The following is an 18,959-nucleotide window of genomic DNA, read 5'->3' as shown; positions in this document are numbered from 1 at the left end:
CGGGTGGGGCGCGGCGCCTGGACTGCGGGGGGGGGGGAGGGGCCGAGGGCCCCGCTAACCCCAGGAGAACCTGAAAAGGCCGCGGTGCATGTACGTGTCGTTTTTGTAATGTTTGTTAAGGACAGGCAGCGCGCGATGACGACCATGTGCAGCCCCAGTAAGCAAGCTACGCAAATCCTCCAGATGCAGAGTGTATGGCACAAGCCATGAAGACGGTGCGGCGCATGCAGGGGGTTACGCCGCACTGGTCTGGCAGGGGGTTACGCCGCACTGGTCTGGCAGGCTTGTCCATGCCTCCATGGGTTGCTGGAACAGAGATGGGCAGGACGGAGTGGGGAGCGGTTGTGGTCACAGGGGCGGGCCCTGTGCAGACTGCAATCCTCAACGCGTCGCTGAGTCCAACACCGGTGCGGGCCTCCTGCTTGACTACAGGGCGGGTTGTCGCGCTGTCCGTCATGGTCAGTCCGTTCCGAACTCGCCATTTCGTCCTGCCTGAGCTCGTCCCCAGGCGCCCCTGCTGCCCGCGCCGTTTGCCCTGAGTACAGCCAAGTGAAACGACTCGCTCAGACAATGACGCTCAACCATACTAGATGCAATGGTCAAAACGTTCCCAGAAGCACCCTCAAGTTGCTGTGGGCCCGTCTTTGGCTCAACTGCCGGGCTCTTCGGATTCCCAAGTCGGCTCCTGTAATCCAGCCTCCAAGAAGCACGACGCGACCCGTTCAGAAACCCAGTGACCTGCACTGTGTGTGCGTGGCGCCGTTCCAGCTGTCTGTTCCGCATGGCGTCCGCTTCCCTGCCACCCGCGGCAACCTAGAAATCCCGCTCAGGGGGCGACGCCCTCGGCGGCCTGCCCACGCGCGCAGCCCATGCATATGCAGCTGCAAGGTGCACCGGGGCAGGTGCTCCAGCGCTGCTCCTACCCCCGACAGCCCCGGAGCACGCGCCGTTAGCAATTCCAATCCTCCCGGGCACACCCGGTGACTCATATGCGTACCAGCACCATGAAACGCCTCCAACCTTCAAATGGGCTCTTCCAGATTACCACATTACCCATCTCCTAGATAGCAGTGTGCGGCAAGTCATTATCCGCCTAATTGGCAACAAACATCTTGCCCTTTCACTAAGACAACTAGATGGCTTGTGTATGATGACCAAGCAAGGCACCAAGCGGCGGCGCCGCATGGCGTGCAGCATCCTGGCGCCGTGTTCGGCCTGGAAGGTAAGGAGGTGTGTGCAGCCACGGCGGCGTCGCCCGCAAGAGATGCAGAGGCACCGCACGCAAGCCACACACCGGCCTGCGGGGCTGGGGCCCTATCAGACGTGCGGGCAGGCGAGCTGCCGCCTAGGTCCCCCTAGATCCCGTAGCAGTAGCCCGACACCTCGGCTATACCCAGCTACAGGTCCAATGGGCACTGCCTCAGTCCACCAAACTTGTGCCCTAGTAGCGTGTGCGCGTGCGCTTGTGCTTGCACACGCCTGCCCTTGCATGCGCCCTCCGGCCCGCAGCGCACAGGGTCGTACATACCCACGTGAACGCTGCGGCTGCGCCGGCACGCCCGCACGACCGGACATCCTTGTCCTGACTCGACCCCTCAAGCCGTGTCGTCACCTGCCAGGCGCGGCGCCTGCAGGGCCCTCTTCCCCGGCTCCTCCGCCCCTCCTCCTCTATTGTTGAGTCCTCGCCGCTGCCAGGCTGCTCAGGCCGCTGCCCAGGCCGCTCACTCCATGTCGCGGGGCCCGGGCGGTGCGGGCCGCTCGTGGTCCATGCGCGGCGGTGGCGGCCCGCGGTGTCCGCCGCGGCCACCCTTGGGTCCGCCTGGCCCGCCCATGCCACCGCGGCCGTCGCCGCCCATGTGTCCGCCGCCGCCCATGGGGCCCTGCTGCATCATGTGGTGGCCGCCGCCCTGTGGCCCCTGGCCGCCACCCATGGGGCCGCCGGGGTGCGGCCCGCCGTGCGGCCCCTGCCCCGGGTGCGCCATCATGGGCCCCGGGTAGCCGCCGCCGCCTGCCGCCTGGAAGTAGGCGCCCGCGGAGCGGCCCGTGCCAGTGGGGCTGGGCGGCGGCATGGCGCCCGGCGGCACCTGCACCTGCGCCATGTAGGGGCCCGCCACGGCGCCGTAGTGGCCCGCCATGCCCGGGGGCGCGTGTCCGGCCGCCATCATGGCCATGTGGCCGGTGGGCGTCATGGCCATGGCGGTGGGGGGGCCGCCGCCCGCAGGCCGCACCGCGTAGGCCATGATGGGCACCGCGCCCTGCGGCGTGGAGGCCATGGCCACGTGCGTGGCACCGGGCGGCATCTGCGCCATGTAGTGCGGGCCGCCGGGGCCGGACGCCATCACCACACCGTACGGCATGCCGGCCATGGCGGCGGGCATGCCGGCGGCAGCCATGGCGGCGGGGGTCATGGGCACCAGGCCGCCGTGCGGACCCATGGTGGCCGGCGTCACCGCGTGCCCGTTTACCACCATGGTGGCGCCGTGGCCGTGGCCGTGCGGGCCCATGGGACCGCCCTCGCCGCCCGGGCCCATGCCGCCAGGGCCCTGGGGCGGCGGCGGCGGCACCTTGTGCAGGCCGCTGCCAGGGCCGCCCACTGGGCCACCGGGGCCGCCCATGTGGCCTCCATGGCCGCCGTCGCCGCCCTTGCCGGGGCCGTGATGGTCACCGCCACCGGGGCCGCCCTTGTGGCCCCCGTGGTGGTGGTGGTGATGGTGGTGGTAGCCGTCGCCCGCGCCCGAGCCGGTGGAACCGCGGAACGGGTCGCCGCCAGGGCCGCCGCCGCCGCCACCGCCCCGGTAGCCGCCGCCACCGCCACCCTCCATCATGCCCTGGCCGCCGCCGCCACCCCGGTACATGTTCTCGCCGCCGCGGTGCCCGCCGCCGCCGTACATGCCGCCGCCGTGGCCGCCGTCGCGCATTTCCCGGCCCATGGGCCCGCCGCCGCCGCCGTACCCGCCGCGCTGTTCATGGTGTCCGCCATGCCCGCCACCCATACCCCCGCCGCCGCCGTACTGGCCCTGCCCGCCGTGGCCACCGCCCATGCCGCCGGCGCCGCCATGCTGCGGCCCGTGCTGCTGCGGCCCGTGCCCTCCGGCGCTGCTGTGGTGGTAGGACGCCGCCATGCCGTGCGAGGCGGCGCTGGTGCTGGCCAGGTAGCTGGCCTGGCCAGCGGCGCCCGCAGAGATGGCAGTGGCGGCCGCCTGAGCCGCCGCGGCCGCGGCCGCCGGCGGCGCGTTGGCCGCATTGGGGTTGGTGGCCGAGGGCAGCGCCGTGGACAGAACCGCGGTGCTGCTTATGCCGCCGGCGCCGGTCGCGCCGGCCCCACCCGCGCTGCCTCCTGCAGCAGGCGCTGCCGTGCCTGCCGCCGGGGCGGCCGCCGCGGCCGGCGCCGCGGCCGCTGCGGGCTTGCCGAAGTTGGGCACAAACTCCTTGGCGTAGATGTTGAGGGAGAAGGGCTTGGCGTTGGGGTTCAGCTTCGACACCACCTTGGGCTTGTCAGCCGCAGCCGTGTCGCCATTGGCAGCAGGCTTGGCGGCCGCGTCTGCGGCACCGGCCGCCGCGGGCGCGGCAGTGGCAGCACCGTCCGCTGCCGGTGTGGCGGCGCCGCTGCCGTTCGCCGCTGCTCCTGCGGGCGCTGCGGCTCCTGCTGGGCGGTCCTTGAATGAGGATGAGGACTTCTTGAGATCCGCCAGGGACTCGCTTCTGCGACACAGACGCAAGCCACGCGGAGGGGGTGATGCGAGAGGGTTGAAACAGCACTGCCGACTGCTCATGTGATGCCTCATGAGCAATGATGGATTACCTGGACAAACCCGCCCAACAACTGGTGCCCTGTACTGCTTCCTGCCCAGCCCCACATGGCCCCGCCCCACCCCTCCCGCCTCACCCTGTTGCTGCCTGCTGGCGCTTCTTGTTCATTTCCTCCTTGAAGCGCAGGAACTCGGCCTGGGCCTCCGGGTCCAGCTTCACCTGCAGGCGGAGGCGGCATGGCGGCGTGTGGGTATAGCGCGGCGCTGAGCTCCCTCGGCACTGACCCAACCTAGCTACACGGCACCAGCTACCCGTCCCAGCTGATCAACGCGCGTTTCGGCCGTCCAGGGGTGCCCCGCCCCTGCCCTTCCCTCCCCGCCCCTTCCCAGTGCCTCGACGCCAGTGCTACCCACTCCACGGGACCTGTCCCTGCCGACTCGCCCGGGCCCTGACCCCGCCTGTGCCGCGCATCTGCTGCCACCCGTGGACACCCTTGCATTGCAGGGGGCATCTCTACCTCTCCCCCTGCCCTCTGCAGCCCTTCCCTCTCCGCCCCTCCTTTGAAGCTGCCCGCCCTCTGCCACAACCCCCTCCCCACCTGCGGCGCCCCCGGGTCCAGGTCCAGCGCCGAGAAGGACACAGGGTCAGCCACCAGCGGGCTGGCGAACACCGGTGAGCGCGACATGCCGCCCACACCGCCCAGCTTGGGAGTGCCGTAGGGGGAGCTGCGCGGCCGTGAGGTGCAGGGGAATGGAGTGAGCCGACAGACGACGTACATGTGGGGCGGCAGCACCGCGCGGTGGCGCCTCTGCCCAACGTGTGCAACCCGACACACACCCGCAATAGCAGCAAGCTTGCGGCACACCAATCAAGTCACCAGCCTGTCCAGCCCACCCGCGTCACCCCCCAGCCCAGCCTCCCCAAAGTGCCGTCCAGCCCCCGCTCACCTGCGGTCCTTCTTGGAGCCCACAGTAAGCGAGCTGCGGACCTTGTTGACCTCCTTGCGTGGGTCAATGTCAATGGGCGCGGTGCCTCCGGCACTGCTGGCGCCGCTGCCGCTTCCGCCCTCCCCAGCCGCCGCCGGGGCAGACCCGGCGCCCGGCACTGGAACGGGAATTGCGCCAACGCTGGGCTTGGGGCCTCCGGCTGCAACAGCACAACGGGAGGGGCAACGGAAGGTGCCACGGTGGGTTGCGTGCGGGGAGTGCGGGCATCCCCTGACAGCCAGAGGCGCTAGTCGGGTGCCTGGCGCCTTGGGCCTAAGAGCTAAACCGAATTCGTCCGCCAGCACCCTCACGGGTCCGCGCCCGCCCCTAACTCATCACAACACACCACATCGCTCCGCCTTAGGCCTCCCTCCACACCTGCTGCTGCGCCCGCCTGCTGCTGCTTCTGATGCGCCACGGACAGCCCGCCCGCCACCGCCGCCACACCTGAGCCGGCGCGCCCCCAGGCCACAGCCCGGTCCGCTGCCGACTGCTGCGACGGCCCACGCCCCGGACCGCGCCCCGGCCCCTGGCCGCCCGGCCCACGGGGCGGCTGTTGCGATGAGGCGTTGAAGCCGCCGGGTCCTCCGGGTCCTCCTGCTCCTGCAGCTCCGGGCGGTACGTCCCGGATGACTGCCCCGTACAGCGCCTCCTCGTCCACCTGTGTACGGCACACAGACATACACACCAGCAGTCCGGCAGGAGGCGGGCGATGAGTACTGCCGTCGTCAGCGTGGTCCAACCGCAGTCCATAACCACAAAGACGAGAAGCCTTGCCGCAGCTTTACACAGGGGGAAAGGTTGTGTGGCGAGTGAGCCGCGTGCAGCGCCTGCACACCGCCATGTGCGCCGCGGAGTAGGAGGCGCTCGGGCGCACCGCGTGCACACTCAACCCCGCGGACGGCGGCTACCGGTCAAGGCCTGTGTCCCCCTTGCCCCTCCGGCTGGCCTTGGCCGGCCCCGACGGCTGTCATGCATCCACGCTACTTACGTCGGCACCTAGCTCGCCGCCACGCTCCTCCAGCATATGGATGTTGGTAGTGGCAGCACCCGAGACACCGGTCTCAATTTCCCGTGCGATGCGGGCCGCCTCCTCCTCAGAAATTTTGCACTCATCACGGTTAATTTTCGTGGTGTAGAAGTGCTCGCTCCAAGTGGTCTGCACGCCGAAGCGATCGCGGTTGACAGCGAACTGGTCCCAGCCAGCGCCGCCCCCTGGAGCCTCCAAGCTGAAGAAGCCACCCGCATCGCCCTCATCAGGTTGCCACTTCTGCAGCTCACGCATGCCCCTGTTTGGAAGGACCAAACCGAGCTGTTAGGGTCATGACCCGCCCGAGCCACTCGAAGAGCTGCTAGTTGATGGATAAGGGATACACACTCACACTAGCAGCGGGTACCATCGCCATCGTCAAGAGTCTTGGAGACCAGTCGAGGCAACAAAGTGCCCCGCCAGTCATCCCAAACACCCGCAGGCCGCAGCGCCTGTCCCCGGCCCCCACTTACCCGCCACGCCCGCGCGAGATAGCTGCATCCGTCTCGAAGCCCACATCGCTGCGGTCAGCTCCTGAGAGGTCCTCTGCGCTGAGTCGCACGTCCTTGGCATACACCTGCACCAGGTCCGCAGCTGGAATGGTCAGGACTGCCACCGGCTTCTCTGCCAGGGTCGTCTTGTCCACCGCGGGCGCCGATGGGTCCTTGATGACCTTGGCGAACTTGAGGACCACCGACACGCCGCTGCCGTCGTTTTGCAACGAACCAAAGACGCCCTCGTAAACGACCCCGCTTGCCACCTGCACAAATGCAGGGCCAGGACCTCAGGTATCATGCCTTTATGCTTCTTGCCACATATGCGTCGACAGAATGCATAATGGAGCGGGCCTTCGCGCAGAGTCGCGTCAGATTGGCCCGCGCCCGCAGCTCACCTGAACCTCCACTCTGTAGCCAATCAGGACATTGCCAATGAAGCCCAAGCGATCCGTGCTGTTGGCGACCGCGAAACCAACAGTCTGCTTAGCCGGCTTGGCAGCTTGCGCCGGGGCATTGGGCGCACGCTGCTTGGCGCCCTGGGCTGCCGCCGTCTGTGGCACAATGCCCGCGCCCTTTAGCTTCGCAGCGAATGTGCTCATGACTCCTGGGGCGCTTCAAAGGTTCAGTTCATCGTGACAGCGCGGCTCCCGTCAAACACAAAGCGACCTAACGTCGGCTGTAGATGTAACGTCTTGGTTATTATATGGTGTACTACATCAGAGCAGGCGCGAGGTAAACCCAGCAGCAGTAACGAATCGCGCAAGTTGGTCAATTCCCATGCATGCCGAGTTGCGGGCAAAGCTCCCGCAAGGTAACGCAATTCACGCTCATTGTCGCCATCAACAGTGCCGTTCGCATGCACCACGTCTGTTGCCGCCCTCTTGGTGCAAGAGCCCGCCAAATTGTTACGTCGTCGGGCCACTTGCCGCAGCGCTCCCAACTTTGTTGCCCGCGCATCCTACACGCCTCTAACCTCACCGCACGAACCTGCTTCATTGGAATCAGGAGGGCCTGGAACTCTCAAGAGTCTCCACTCACGGCCGCTTCCGCCACAGCGCCGATGGCGGACCCGCCCACGGCGGGCTCAGCGCCAGCAGCGCCACCCGCCGCCGCCGGCGCTGCCGCCCCTGCCGGCTGGCGCTCCCTGGGCACGCCACCCTCGGAGCTGCAGCTGGACTTCTGCCTGCCCACGGGGCAGTCCTTCCGCTGGCGGGCCACGGCGCCGAGCGAGTACACGGGCGTGATCGGGCCTCGGCTGGTGGCGCTGAGGCAGCTGCCGGCAGACGTGGTGTTCCGCGTGCTGGCGCGGGGGTCGGGGCCGGAGGCAGCGGAAGAGGGCGACGAGGCGGCGGTCCGCGACTACTTCTACCTGCCGCCGCCGCCGGGGCCGCGGCCAGGCTGTGGTGAGCCGGCGGCGCAGGACCAGGACCAGGAGCAGCAGCAGCAGGGCGTGAGTCTGGCGCAGCTGACCCGTGACTGGTCGGCGGCATGTGGGCGTTTCGCGGCGGTGAGCCCCTACTTCCCGGGCGCCCGCATGCTGCGCCAGGACCCGCACGAGTGCCTGTTCCAGTTCATTTGCTCCTCCAACAACCACATCAGCCGCATACACGGCATGGTGGAGCGCCTGTGTTCCGCGTACGGCACGCCGCTCACTCCCGCGGAGCCCTTGCCGCCACCGGCATTGCCTCAACAGCAGCAGGAGCAGCAGGAGCAGCAGCAGATCAAGTCGGAGCCAGTAGAACAGCTGCAGGCAGGGACGGGGCCGCTGCAGGCAGCGGCAAGCGCTGCCGCTGAGCCTGACATCAAGCCAGAAACGCCGGGGGGCAAGGCGGGTCAGAAGGGCTTTAAGCGCCGGGCCAGCGCTGTGGCCGGCGGCAAGGCGGCAGGCTCAGACGCGGCTGCTGCTGCTCCCGTGCTGTCCTACTACGCCTTCCCCAGCCTGGAGCAGCTGGCGGCGGCCACGGAGGAGGAGCTGCGGGCGGCGGGCTTCGGGTGCGCGCGCGGGGGCAGTAGTGCGGGCGGGCGGGTATCCATGCGGGTCGCAGGGGGAAGGGGGTTAGGGGGTTATGTGCTCGGGCCCAGCCAAATAGGTCCCAACAGTCAAGGGGGTCAGGGCAGGGCTGAAGCATGGAGCAAATCTCTGTGAAGGTGGAGGTGAGCGTGACGGGAGGCAAGAGCGGAGGCGATGCCCAGCAGCCAGCAGGGCGCTGCAGCGCGCCGGCAGCACGTGCGCGCTGCACACAGCCCACGAGCCGCCGGCTGCGGCTGCGTCCCTCCTGCCCTCTCAGCTGTGTCCCGCCTGACTGACGACTGCCCACTACGGCCTGCTGCCACATCCGCCTGCTGCTGCTCCTGCCCCTGCCCCTGCTGCTGCTGCCTGTTGCTGCCTGCAGCTACCGCGCCAAGTTCGTGGTGGGCAGTGTGGCGGCGCTGCGGCAGAAGCCCGGAGGCGGGCGGCAGTGGCTGCTGGGGCTGCGGCGGGTGGGGCTGCAGGAGGCGGTGGCGGCGCTGGAGGAGCTGCCGGGTGGGTGGCGGGGCGGCCTGGAGGGGAAGGCAGGGCGCGGCAGGCGGCCCCGCCCCCCTCAACGCACACACATATACACATACATACACACGCGTTGCGTTCCTGCATCGCATACGGCATACACAGTCTTTGCGCTTGTTTCTCCTTGTGATCTTGGACGAACGGGTGCACTGTTGATGACGAGCTCCTTGCCTCCGCTTGCGGCACCTCCCACGGGCACCTCCCCCCCCCCCCGCCTGTTGCCGCTAGCGGTCGCATGCGGGCGGAAGTGCGCCACCCGCCCAGTGTTGCCACCCGCCACCATCGGGCCCTCCTGCCCACCTGCCCACCGCGACCCGCACCTCCTGCCCCTGCTCTTACCCTCTCCTGCTTCTCTTACCCTGCCTCCTGCTTCTCTTCCTCCCCTCCTGCCTCTTCCCGCCACCTCCAGGCGTGGGCCCCAAGGTGGCTGCCTGCGTCGCGCTGTTCAGTCTGGACAAGGCCGCGGCCATACCCGTGGACACACACGTGTGGCAGATCGCGGTGAGGGCAGCGGGGCGGCGGGGCGGGGCATGCAAGGAAGCTGGGTGTGTGGCCTGGTGCACCCGCGCCCCACCACCACCACCACCGTACGCATCCTCCTCGTTCAGTCGCGCCCTCGCTCTCTCATTCGCTCACGCTTGCACGTCTGCCCCCCCCCCCCCCATGCGCCACCCCCCGCCCCCCCCCCAGGTGCGCTACTACCGGCCGGCGCTGCGCGGCAAGGCGCTCACCAAGGCGCTGCACGGCCAGGTGGCGGCGGCGTTCACGGAGCGCTTCGGCGAGTACGCGGGCTGGTGAGCAGGACGACACCAGGGCCGGTGGCGGGGCTGTTGTTTTCAACACTCGCAGCTGCGGGGATGGAGTTTGCACGGCGGGTGCGGGTGCGGGTACGTGTGCAGGTGGGGTTGCGGGTTGATGGCAGGGTGCGTTTGGGCTGCCTGTGTGCCTGTGGCTCGCGGTCACCCACCCGCTCCACCCCCCCGCACCCCCCCACACACAGGGCGCACAACACGCTGTTCATCAGCGAGCTGGCCGCGCAGCAGCACCGCCTGCCCCAGCACCTGCGGGCGGGAGGCGCCGGCGGCAGCGGAGGAGGCGCAGGAGGGGGAGGAGGCCGCAAGCAGCGCGCGGCAGCGGGGCTGGATGATGATGACGACGACAAGGAGGCCAGTGAGGCGCTGTCCTCCGATGACGAGGATGATGAGGACGGGGAGGGGCAGGGGGGTGGCGAGGCGCGGGGTGGCGAGGCGGATGAGGAGTACACGCCGCCTGGCAGCATGGGGCGGCGAGGAGGCGGAGGGGGAGGCAGCGGTGCTGGCGGCGGTGGCGGCAGCGGGAGCGCGGGTCGCAAGCGGCGCTCCTCAGCTGCAGATGGCGGGGGCGGGGGCCTGGACACGCCGCCGCCGCCGTCGGCCCGGAAGTCACCTGCTAGTGGCAGCGGCGGCAGCCGGGGACGGGGCAAGGGCAAGCAGGCGGAGGGGCAGCGGCAACAGCAGCAGCAGCAGCAGCAGGCGACCTCCGACCCCGCGCTTGTGGAGGGTCAGCTCCTGGTGGCGGCGGCGGGCGGCCACGTCGTCGGCAGCACAACGCCCCAGAAGGCGGCGGCAGCGGCGGCGGCCGGCAGGAAGCGGCCATCGCGGGGGCAGCCGGAGGCACCGGGCGCCCCGATGAAGCAGGCCAAGGCGGGGGCGCGGGCAAGCCCCACAGAGCTGGGCGGCGCAGGTGTCGGCTCGTGATGACGCCGGCATGAGGGTTCATGTGGCTGGGGGCTATGTGGGCGCGGGCTTGGACAGACCACTGGCTGCAGGTTTGCGGGTCCGCCGCAGGGTGGGAAGTGCCCGTCAGGGAGGTCGAGCGTGCGCAAAAGCCAGTGGAACATGGTGTACGATAAAGTAGGACTGTCAAGGCCAGTCTATTCTTTGCATGTGGTGTGATCTGGTTGACAATATCCTCGTGCATCAGGTAAACAAGCAGTGGATGGCGCGTGAGGCAGTGCAGGTGCGCTGGTGTGTAAAAGGTGCTGTGCAATTGGAGTGCAGTGGGGCGCGTGTGCATGCATCTTGGGTTGGCTTCGTGGCGGAGTACACGGTGGTGAAAGGCGCACGTGCGTGTGTCGCGGACTCAACCGGACGGTGGTTGGAGTGATGCCCGCTGACGGCCAGGGCACTTCCTGCCCGTTGGTGGGAACGTTTTGCAGGTATGCAGGAGAAGGGCCTTCTCCATTACGCACTTTCAGGACGTCTTTATTAGTCTCAGTTTAGTACGTCTTTATTAGGCTCAGCCCACCTTTTCTTGTCGTACGTCTTAAGTGGAATGCGAGAGGGCACAAGGGAGCGCTACGTAGTAAGTGCCGGTATGCTGGAGGCGAGAGGGCACACGGAAGCGCATTCCCCTGATTGGTGCTGGTCGTGCCCTGGGCAGTCCCGCTGCTGCACGCGTTTGATGGACCAGGCGGAGTGGGCAGGAGGGTGACACTGACAGGCATGACAGGCATTACAGGCAGCATGTAGCCCAGGTACACCCCGGCGGCTTGGCGCAGCGGCATGCGAGGGCAGCAGGGCACAGCGGTCGTTGGTGGCCTGGTGGGGGCGGTGCGGCGGCCGTGCGGCGCCACGGCGGGCCGTTCAGGCGGGGCTGGAGGGGCGGCCTGAGCTCAGCTGTGCCGCCTGCGCGGCTGTAAGCCGTATGTGGTGTGTGCGCGGCGCCCTGGAGGGGCAGGTGTACCAGGTGTGTATACGGGGTGCGCATGTGCCAGTTCGTGCCGCAGGCACGGCCAGCCGATTCCCTCGTCTTTGCCCATCGCTATTGGCTCCAGAGCGTTGAACCACATCCTTGTGCCTATTTACTGCAATAACACATCCATCGAATCCGGTCCCACATAATTACAGCTGGCGCCTGGCAGCCCAGGTACACGAAACCGCCAGCCCACCGGCCACCCGCATGAAGTGGTGAAGGCCGGCACACCGCCAACGGCCCACCGCAACACTCATGTTACACCGCGCAGGCTATAGCTGCCGCCACAATGCAATCGACCCCATCACCACTGACAAAAACCCATGTGCGGCATGCGCTGCCTCTGTCTCTCGCAGAAGCATGCTGTCCGGTCTTGCGTCGCACCCTAGCCATGCTTCTTTAAGTGTTTAGCAATCATCCTGTCAATTCTGCGCTATGGATCCCTTCAGTGTCTGCCTGGTCAAACCTGTCGTCCTGCCACCTGCCAAGTCGGTCACCCCCTGGTCACATCCCGCCCACCACCCCTGCCGCACTCCCCTCCAGGTGCCCCCACACCTTATCACACGGGTCGGAGACCCCGCCACCACCAGCAGTCCCGCCACACAGCCCTCACAAGCCCTCACAGGCCCTCAGCCCCCTCTCAGTCCTCCATCATGAGCACCGGCGGCATGTCGCGCACGTTCTCAACCACCTTGCTGCCCACACGCCCCTTGGCGCCCGCCAGCTGCGCAGCCGCCGCCGCCGCCGCCGCCGCGCCGGGGCCGTCCGCCGCCTGCGCCACGCCGCCGGGGCCGCCGCCCAGGGCCATGGGCGCCGCGCCGCCCGCCGCGCCCGCCGCCACGCTGTTGCCGCGGCCCAGCGCGTGGTCCAGCTCGCGCAGCACCTCGGGCGTCATCTGCAGCGAGGTGCGGTGGAGGTGAGGTGCAGTGGAGGTGAGGTGAGGTGAGGTGAGGTGGTGAGGGTCGCGAAGGGGTGAAGATCAGGTGCGTGGGTGAGGTCACGGACCCCGTGTATGGCAGCAAGGTATGAAGCGCCGTGGATGTGAGGCGTGGAGTGTGCAGGGCGGGGTTGCGAAGTTAGGGGAGTGTGTGTGCGTGTGTATGTTCGCGATATATGATTGCCGTCAGACAAATGCCTCGTTTTGTCGTCACTGTGTGCGGCGCTTTCAACGGCTGTCCCGCTCAGATTCGTCATCTAAACGTTTGGTCATCAGCCGGCTTGGTGTGCGCGTGTGCATGTGCATATACGTGTGCGCGCGTCAACATGCATACATGCGCCCACCCGTGAAGTTAATAATAATGCCCGGACCCCACGGCCCACGCCCACACCGACACCCCACCTTGTAGTGGTTCTGCTTGGCGCACAGCGCGCGCAGTGAGCGCAGGTCCACGGGCCGGATCTCGTGTTTGTAGCGCTGCACGAACGTGAGCAGCGCCTGGTGCCACACCACGGGGCACTGCCGCTCGTCGTCCGCGAAGCGAACAAAGTGGTCCACCTGCCGGGGCGGGCGGGCGGAGTGGGCTGAGTGCCAGCAGAGGTTGGGCGATGCGCAATTGATTAGGGCATGAGGCATGGACAGTCGCAGCGACACGAGGCGAGGTGAGGTGGGGTTGTAGAAACCAGCCCAAACTAAACCAAACCCGACGCAACGAGCGAGGAGAGTGCCGCCATACGCGTGTGCCCAGCTTGGCAGTGGCAAACAACCTCCCACCATACTCTCCCTCCTGGCCTCCCACAACCCTCCCGAGCACCTCCCTCTCCCTCTTTTCCCCCTCACCAGCGAGTCGATGACGCGGTAGGGCAGTGCGTACTTCTTGTTGAGCAGCACGGTCATGAAGAACGAGGTGGTGCCGCAGTACTCGAGCGTGGCCAGGCGCAGCAGCGCCGCAGCGCTGTGCAGCACCGGCAGCGACGCCTTCTTCAGCACCGAGCTGAAGATGACCGCCTCGCGCACACTGCACGTGCGAGACTGGCACAGCGGCAGCAGCAGGCCCTGCGCGCAGCGGGCAGGAGTGCGGGGTGGGGTTGCGGATTGGGGCGAGGCGCGGGGGCAAGGGGGTTGGCAGGGCTGTTGATGACAGCCCCGCAACAATAACACATGGGAGACCCACAATTCTGATGCCAACAGCACACACCGACACGCACCTTGTAGAAGGCCCCGGGCTTGTAGGTGGCCTTGCGCAGCGCCTGGAACAGCGCAAAGTGCAGCTTCTTGGTGCTGCGGATCTCGTAGCGCACGCGCGGCAGCAGCACCAGCGCCAGGAAGCGCTGCGCCAGGCGCGCGTTCAGGTTGGACACGAACAGCCGCGTGGCCTGGTACACGGCGTGCACGGACCAGGACTCTGGGAGGGAGGGGAGGGAAGGAGGGGTTCGCCGTCCATGGAGAATGGTGGGGAAGGCGGGAGTGGGTTGAGGGTTTGGGGGAGGATGAGGGGTTCCAGGCACGACCCGGTGACGCCAGTGACGCCATGTGACGGAACCTAGGCATGTGGGCGCCACAGCCGCCGCCCGACGCGCCCGCGCTCCCACGTGTGTCCCATGTGTCGGCCCGCCTACTTCACAACCGCATACGCACGCACACACGCCCGCACCTGGTTCAGTGAGGTAGAGCACGTCCTCCCAGTTGCGCAGGTTGGGGATGATCTTGAAGGCCTGTGGGCTCCAGCACACACGGCACACGACACACAGTGAAGGGGGTGCAGCGGCCACACGCGGCCCAGCGGTGCACGCCAGGCCCCACTGAGCGCACCCAGCACATCGGGCCAGGCAGCCCAGCCGGCACCCTAGGCACCGCAGTCAAAGGCATACTAGCGCGGCCTCTAGCCGCCTCCCCCCATCTGCCCCACCGCCCTTCCCGCGTGTCCCGCCCGTCCCGCCCGCACCTTGGGTATCTTGCCGGTGCTGTAGCGGCTGAGCAGCTTGCCCACGCCCCGGTACACCTCAATCACGCGCGGCTCCAGGCCGTCAGGCACGGGGCCCGGACCCGCCTCCTCGTCGTCCTCGCTGCGGGTGAGAGTTGGGGGGTGCGGGCGTGAGCGTATTCGTGAGCGGCATGCGTGCGTGTGAGAGCGTTCGTGGGTTCGTGGGTTCCGCAGGTGTGGCCCGGTGCGTAGTGGAACACCCGGTGCCGCGTGCTGCAGGGCGGCAGGCCCCTGCAACCCGCACCCTGCTGGCTCCAGCCCCGCTCCCTCCTGTGTGCAGGGTCTATGCCCCCCCGGCCTCTCGGCCGCTTTCCACCAACCCAACTGCCCACCGCCGCCTGCCGCCCGCCCCCACCCTCCACACTGTCCGGTGCTGTGCCTCGCCCAGGCCACAACCACTGCCACCACCACACGAGTACCACAGACCTCCGCAAGCTAAGGCATCCAACCCCCCGCCACTTCAAGCTTGTAATTAAACTACGCCGTTCTCCATAAACGGCTACACCCTCTCGGCTCGCCTCCCCTCCCTCACCTCGCCGCCAACCCCCCACCTCCTTGTGCCGGCACACTGCTGCCCTCCCCTTGCCTCGGCCCCGCTCTCCTACAACGCACCCAACCCTAAACCACCGCCCTTGCCCAATCCATCGCCTCCCCGTCCCACCCCCCTCGCACCCTCCTTAGCAGCTTTCATACGCGCCCACAAGCGCTTATAAAAGATCTAGTAGCAAGTTTGTAACCAACACGTCAACGGCGACGCCGCGAACACAACCCGGCTTTCTCCGCTCATCGGTATACACACGACTCACTTCCGCCTGCTGCATTGCCCGCTGTTCCTTGTTCCCGATGCTCTTACCCCGCGCTCATAGCCTAAACTTCACAACCCTCCCCCAACCCCACCCCCAGTCCGCCCCCCTCCCCCCTCCCTCCTGCCTCCTGCGCTCACCCCTCCGGCAGCTGCGCCAGCCCCTGCTCCGCCTGCCGCTCCCTCAGCCGCGCCATGATGAGGTCGGCCAGGCTGGTCTGCACGTGGCCCTCCGCACCGGGCGCCATGAAGGCCGCCAGCGCGCGCTCGTCGTCAGCGTCCATCTGGGGGGAGGGGGGGCGGCGGGCCGGGGCGGGGCGGGGGTAGGGGGAGGCCACGGGCGGATTACGGCGGGGAGCAGTGCCGCACCCGCGGCACGTAACATACACACAGTCTCATACATACCGTATAGACGCATGAAGAGGGTTGCAGGCGCACCGGCTTGCACCGGGTGCACTCATGGACCCCTCTGCAAGCCTGCCGTGTCACCAACGGCCCCGCCGCCCTCCCCCCCCCCGCCGCCCCCCCCTGCCGCCCTCACCTCCACCTCCTCCAGCTCGTAGTCGCCGTCCAGCCCCGCGCCGCCCTCCTCGCTGTCCGCCTCGTCGTCCGAGTCGTCCCGCCCGCCCGCCGGACCCGACCCGCCGCGCCCCTTCTCGCCCAGCCGCTGCATGGCGGCGCGCAGCGCAGCCTGTGGGGTGCGGGGGGGGGGGGGCGGGCAGCTCAAAGGCGCTGCGTAGCGGTGGCGGTGGCCGTGAGTGCAGCGGCGATGCCGCCGGTGCGCCAGCCGCACCGGGGCAGTGACCTGTACTCCAGACGCCGCGGCCGCGCAAGGGCATGTCCGGCATCCCCAGCATCCCCAGCCCCCCCCCCCCGTCGCGCCCGCCGCCCCACCTGCGCGTCCATCCGCTTCTTGCCGCCCCCCGCCGCCGCCTGCCCTTCGCCCGCCGCCGCCTCCTCCTCGTCCTCCTCGTCTCCCTCGTGGTCCAGGTCGAACAGCTCCTCGGCGTCCAGCTCCTGCTGCTGCTCGCGCGCGGCCTTGAGGATGCGGCCACTCAGCTTCACGTCCAGCAGCTGCAGGGGAGGGACAGGAGGCGGGTCGCGTGTGCAGGGGGGGGGCGTGTGAGAGCAGGCACGGCATGGAGGGGTGCCAGAGGGCCGGCGGGGCGGCGCGCGTGTGACGCGGCGACGGAGGCGGGCAAGGGTGTTGCTGTTCGGTGCGCCCCCGCCCCCGCCGAAGCGTGCTGGCGGTTTCAGCCTCACGCGCAGAAGCTCACACCGCGGTCAACAGCCCACGCGCGAGTCAGCGCAGGTACGCAAAGCGCGGCGACGCCCCCGCTGACACCCCGACCCTACCTCTTCTCCTTCATCCTCATCGGCTCGCCGGCGCTTCTTCTCCGCGCGTGGTTTTGTCTGCACGTACAATATTATATAATAACACCGCTCAGGTGCGAAATATACGTCGCGTAGAGCTCTGCCGCCGCCGGCGAGGAGCCGCATGCCCAAATAAAACTCATTTGCGAGGGCTGCAAGCAACGTACCCGAACGCCATATGTCTCTGGGTCCTCTATTTGTTCATGAAGCGACTGCCGATGCTTCGGCTTGCGAATTCGTTTTTTGCCAGGCATTCGTTAATCCTGTAAACAAGATTGTAGCTGTGAGGTGCAAGCAACGCTGTTTGTATCGCGAGGATACGGAAAGGCAAGGGTTCTGCCCTGCCATGATAACCTGGAACCGATGCAACGGTACCTATTCGCGCATAGCTCCTGGTCGCTCGTATAATAAGCTGCATTTGTATAATCTCAATCACTCACGTAACCTGCACCCTTGCTCGCTGAGGCTAAAGTTCGATTTGCGCACTGGCCCAGGCCCTAGCTAAGTGGCGATCCGGCTTCTCCTTATACAACATCATACCACTCAATCCATAGTTCCCGCTAGGTACTCAAGGGAGGCAACGACCCGGCGCCCCGCCTCCCCGAGCTCGCCGGTCGGCCCTCCTGCTGCACACAGGGCTCACAAACCCCATCTCCTCGCCGCCGCTGCCAGTAATCGCCATGGCCGCGGCGGCCACCAACGGTGCCACCATGCGCGAGGCCTACCCGCCGCCGCCCTCGCTGTTCAACCTGTACCGCCCGGATGACGGCGTGTCGCCGCTGCCGCCCGGGCCCCCGCCCATCCCCACGCCCGCGGACGTGTCGGCGCTGCGGGAGCGCAAGGTGGAGCTCAAGGTGCTGGGCAATCCCCTGAAGCTGGTGAGTGATGCGGCCGAGTGAAAGACGCAGGGCGGGCGGGTGGGAGCGGTTGGCTCCTTGGCCACACACCAGCGAAAATCTCTCCGGCACCGCCAGTCCATCATCAACACGACGCGGCTGCTCACGACTACACTACCTCGCGCGCACGCATGTCTCAGAACTAGCGCCGCACAAAGATGTTTTGAGTCATTTTGGAACCTGCTGCACCGCACGCCTGCACGCAGCACGAGGAGCTGGTGCCGCCGCTCACCACCGCGGCGCTGTACCGGCCGGCGGGTCCGGACGGACACATAGGTACGCGCGTCGGAGGGCGCAGGGGACTGCGACAGCACGTAGACGGAACGTGTGTTTGGATTGCGGTGCAGCAACTTGAGGTGCAGTCGGTAAAGATAAGGTGGCTTGGGTGCGGTACTGTATTGTATTGTGTGTGGGGGGTGGGTGGGGGGTGGGGGATGGTGAGGTGCTTAGGCAGGGGGAAGGAGGCATCGACAAAGTGACCGAGCGAGGCGGGGTGTTGCAATGCGCCTGCATGGCTGTCTGAGCGCCTGTATGGGCGTTTGCTGTGTCGAGACAAGAGGGCAGCCGGCATCCGGCGAGTGCCTGGATTGGGCGGTTAGCAAGAGGGCGGGCTGAGGGCTCCTGGGCCACAGGTGCTTGCTGAGAGCCCGTCTCCCCCCCACGTCTCCCCTCCTCGCCCCCGCCCCCGCCCCTGCCTCCCTCCCTCTATTGGGACTTGATTCAGTTGGCTCGAGCATTCCAAATTCCTCTTCCGCCTGCAGACTTCAAGTCTGAGCTGCGGCGGCTCAGCCGCGAGCTGGCCTTCATGCTGCTTGAGCTGACCAAAGCAGTGGCGGAGCAGCCCGGCAGGTGGGGAGGAGGCGGGGCAGGAGGAGAAGTTGGGAGGGCGAGGGGCGGGTAAGGAAGAGGAAGAGATGAAGGAGGTTGGGGGTGTTGCAAGGATGTTTAGGAAAGCGGTACAGGATGCACGGAAGACTGCAGATGAAGTCGTTACCAAATGAGGGGGGAGGGTATGGGATGGAGACGAAGATGCAGTGCTACACACAGGGTGGGGAGTTTGTGCCTGACATCACAGGCGGTATGGCAGCATGGTGGGCAAGGTTGGCTGCCCCATACAGGTGCCCATGCCCCAAGCCCGCTTCTAGCCCTAGTCTCCCCGTCCACCCTCCCCCCGCGGCCCCGTCCATCCTTCACACGTACACACACTCTCCCTCCCCCCCCTAAACACTCCCTGGCCCCCACCAGCTATGCCTCCCAGCTGACGCACGTGAACCTGCTGTTCGCCAACCTGGTGCAGCTCACCAACATGCTAAGGCCGTACCAGGTGGGAAGCGGGGAGGGAGGGAGGGAGGGAGGGAGGGAGGGAGGGAGGGAGGGAGGGAGGGAGGGAGGGAGGGAGGGAGGGAGGGAGGGAGGGAGGGAGGG

At 67.6% G+C, this 18,959-nt stretch overlaps 4 protein-coding genes across 5 annotated transcripts in view; 2 read left to right on the top strand and 2 right to left on the bottom strand.

The window, feature by feature from the left end:
• Window positions 1–337: 337 nt before the first annotated feature.
• On the bottom strand, window positions 338–6,955 carry CHLRE_01g063997v5 (uncharacterized protein). 2 transcript variants are annotated; one of them, XM_043059073.1, is made up of 8 exons: window positions 6,659–6,955; window positions 6,240–6,526; window positions 5,728–6,025; window positions 5,115–5,397; window positions 4,698–4,896; window positions 4,349–4,475; window positions 3,887–3,969; window positions 338–3,702 (listed from the first exon to the last, which is right to left on the bottom strand). In XM_043059073.1, the coding sequence occupies exons 1-8, from the start codon at window positions 6,860–6,862 to the stop codon at window positions 1,722–1,724; spliced, it is 3,462 nt and encodes a 1,153-aa protein (XP_042928988.1). In that variant the 5' UTR covers window positions 6,863–6,955; the 3' UTR covers window positions 338–1,721. The 2 variants fall into 2 exon arrangements, with proteins under 2 accessions (XP_042928988.1, XP_042928987.1); XM_043059074.1 differs by having other exon boundaries at window positions 5,184–5,397.
• Window positions 6,956–7,105: 150 nt separating this feature from the next.
• CHLRE_01g063632v5 (uncharacterized protein) lies at window positions 7,106–11,531 on the top strand. The gene is made up of 5 exons (XM_043059072.1): window positions 7,106–8,255; window positions 8,657–8,787; window positions 9,218–9,309; window positions 9,499–9,602; window positions 9,809–11,531. Exons 1-5 carry the CDS (start codon window positions 7,324–7,326, stop codon window positions 10,542–10,544), a joined length of 1,995 nt encoding a protein of 664 aa, XP_042928986.1. The 5' UTR covers window positions 7,106–7,323; the 3' UTR covers window positions 10,545–11,531.
• A 2-nt stretch (window positions 11,532–11,533) lies between these two features.
• CHLRE_01g063267v5 (uncharacterized protein) lies at window positions 11,534–16,965 on the bottom strand. Its single transcript, XM_043059071.1, has 11 exons — window positions 16,806–16,965; window positions 16,621–16,677; window positions 16,159–16,338; window positions 15,806–15,955; window positions 15,406–15,548; window positions 14,424–14,544; window positions 14,133–14,193; window positions 13,687–13,883; window positions 13,319–13,534; window positions 12,881–13,036; window positions 11,534–12,436 (listed from the first exon to the last, which is right to left on the bottom strand). Exons 1-11 carry the CDS (start codon window positions 16,890–16,892, stop codon window positions 12,182–12,184), a joined length of 1,623 nt encoding a protein of 540 aa, XP_042928985.1. The 5' UTR covers window positions 16,893–16,965; the 3' UTR covers window positions 11,534–12,181.
• A 93-nt stretch (window positions 16,966–17,058) lies between these two features.
• The window catches only part of CHLRE_01g062902v5 (uncharacterized protein), a 2,945-nt gene continuing 1,044 nt past the window's right edge, over window positions 17,059–18,959 (top strand). Inside the window, exons 1-4 of the mRNA XM_043059070.1 lie at window positions 17,059–17,516; window positions 17,741–17,810; window positions 18,296–18,383; window positions 18,780–18,858. Of these exons, the coding sequence (XP_042928984.1) occupies window positions 17,319–17,516; window positions 17,741–17,810; window positions 18,296–18,383; window positions 18,780–18,858 (435 nt within the window). The 5' untranslated portion in view covers window positions 17,059–17,318. The remainder of the gene's footprint in view (window positions 17,517–17,740; window positions 17,811–18,295; window positions 18,384–18,779; window positions 18,859–18,959) is intronic.

The sequence above is a fragment of the Chlamydomonas reinhardtii genome, chromosome 1 (genome assembly GCF_000002595.2).
Source record: "Chlamydomonas reinhardtii strain CC-503 cw92 mt+ chromosome 1, whole genome shotgun sequence".
Classification (NCBI taxonomy): Eukaryota; Viridiplantae; Chlorophyta; class Chlorophyceae; order Chlamydomonadales; family Chlamydomonadaceae; genus Chlamydomonas; species Chlamydomonas reinhardtii.
The sequence above is the reverse complement of the archived record's forward strand: the minus strand, read 5'-3'. Positions and strand labels throughout refer to the sequence as shown.

Excerpts from the sequence above, each read along its gene's own strand:
- CHLRE_01g063632v5 (XM_043059072.1), top strand. The coding sequence starts at position 7,324 with ATGGCGGACCCGCCCACGGCGGGCTCAGCGCCAGCAGCGCCACCCGCC. Across the intron at positions 8,256-8,656 it reads CTGCGGGCGGCGGGCTTCGG|CTACCGCGCCAAGTTCGTGG; the intron begins GTGCGCGCGCGG and ends TGCTGCCTGCAG. Across the intron at positions 9,310-9,498 it reads CACACGTGTGGCAGATCGCG|GTGCGCTACTACCGGCCGGC; the intron begins GTGAGGGCAGCG and ends CCCCCCCCCCAG.
- CHLRE_01g063267v5 (XM_043059071.1), bottom strand. The coding sequence starts at position 16,892 with ATGCCTGGCAAAAAACGAATTCGCAAGCCGAAGCATCGGCAGTCGCTT. Across the intron at positions 13,884-14,132 it reads GCTCTACCTCACTGAACCAG|AGTCCTGGTCCGTGCACGCC; the intron begins GTGCGGGCGTGT and ends CCTCCCTCCCAG. Across the intron at positions 12,437-12,880 it reads CCAAGCAGAACCACTACAAG|ATGACGCCCGAGGTGCTGCG; the intron begins GTGGGGTGTCGG and ends ACCTCGCTGCAG.
- CHLRE_01g063997v5 (XM_043059073.1), bottom strand. The coding sequence starts at position 6,862 with ATGAGCACATTCGCTGCGAAGCTAAAGGGCGCGGGCATTGTGCCACAG. Across the intron at positions 4,897-5,114 it reads GCAGGCGGGCGCAGCAGCAG|CCGGAGGCCCCAAGCCCAGC; the intron begins GTGTGGAGGGAG and ends GTGCTGTTGCAG. Across the intron at positions 4,476-4,697 it reads GGCTCCAAGAAGGACCGCAG|CTCCCCCTACGGCACTCCCA; the intron begins GTGAGCGGGGGC and ends ACGGCCGCGCAG.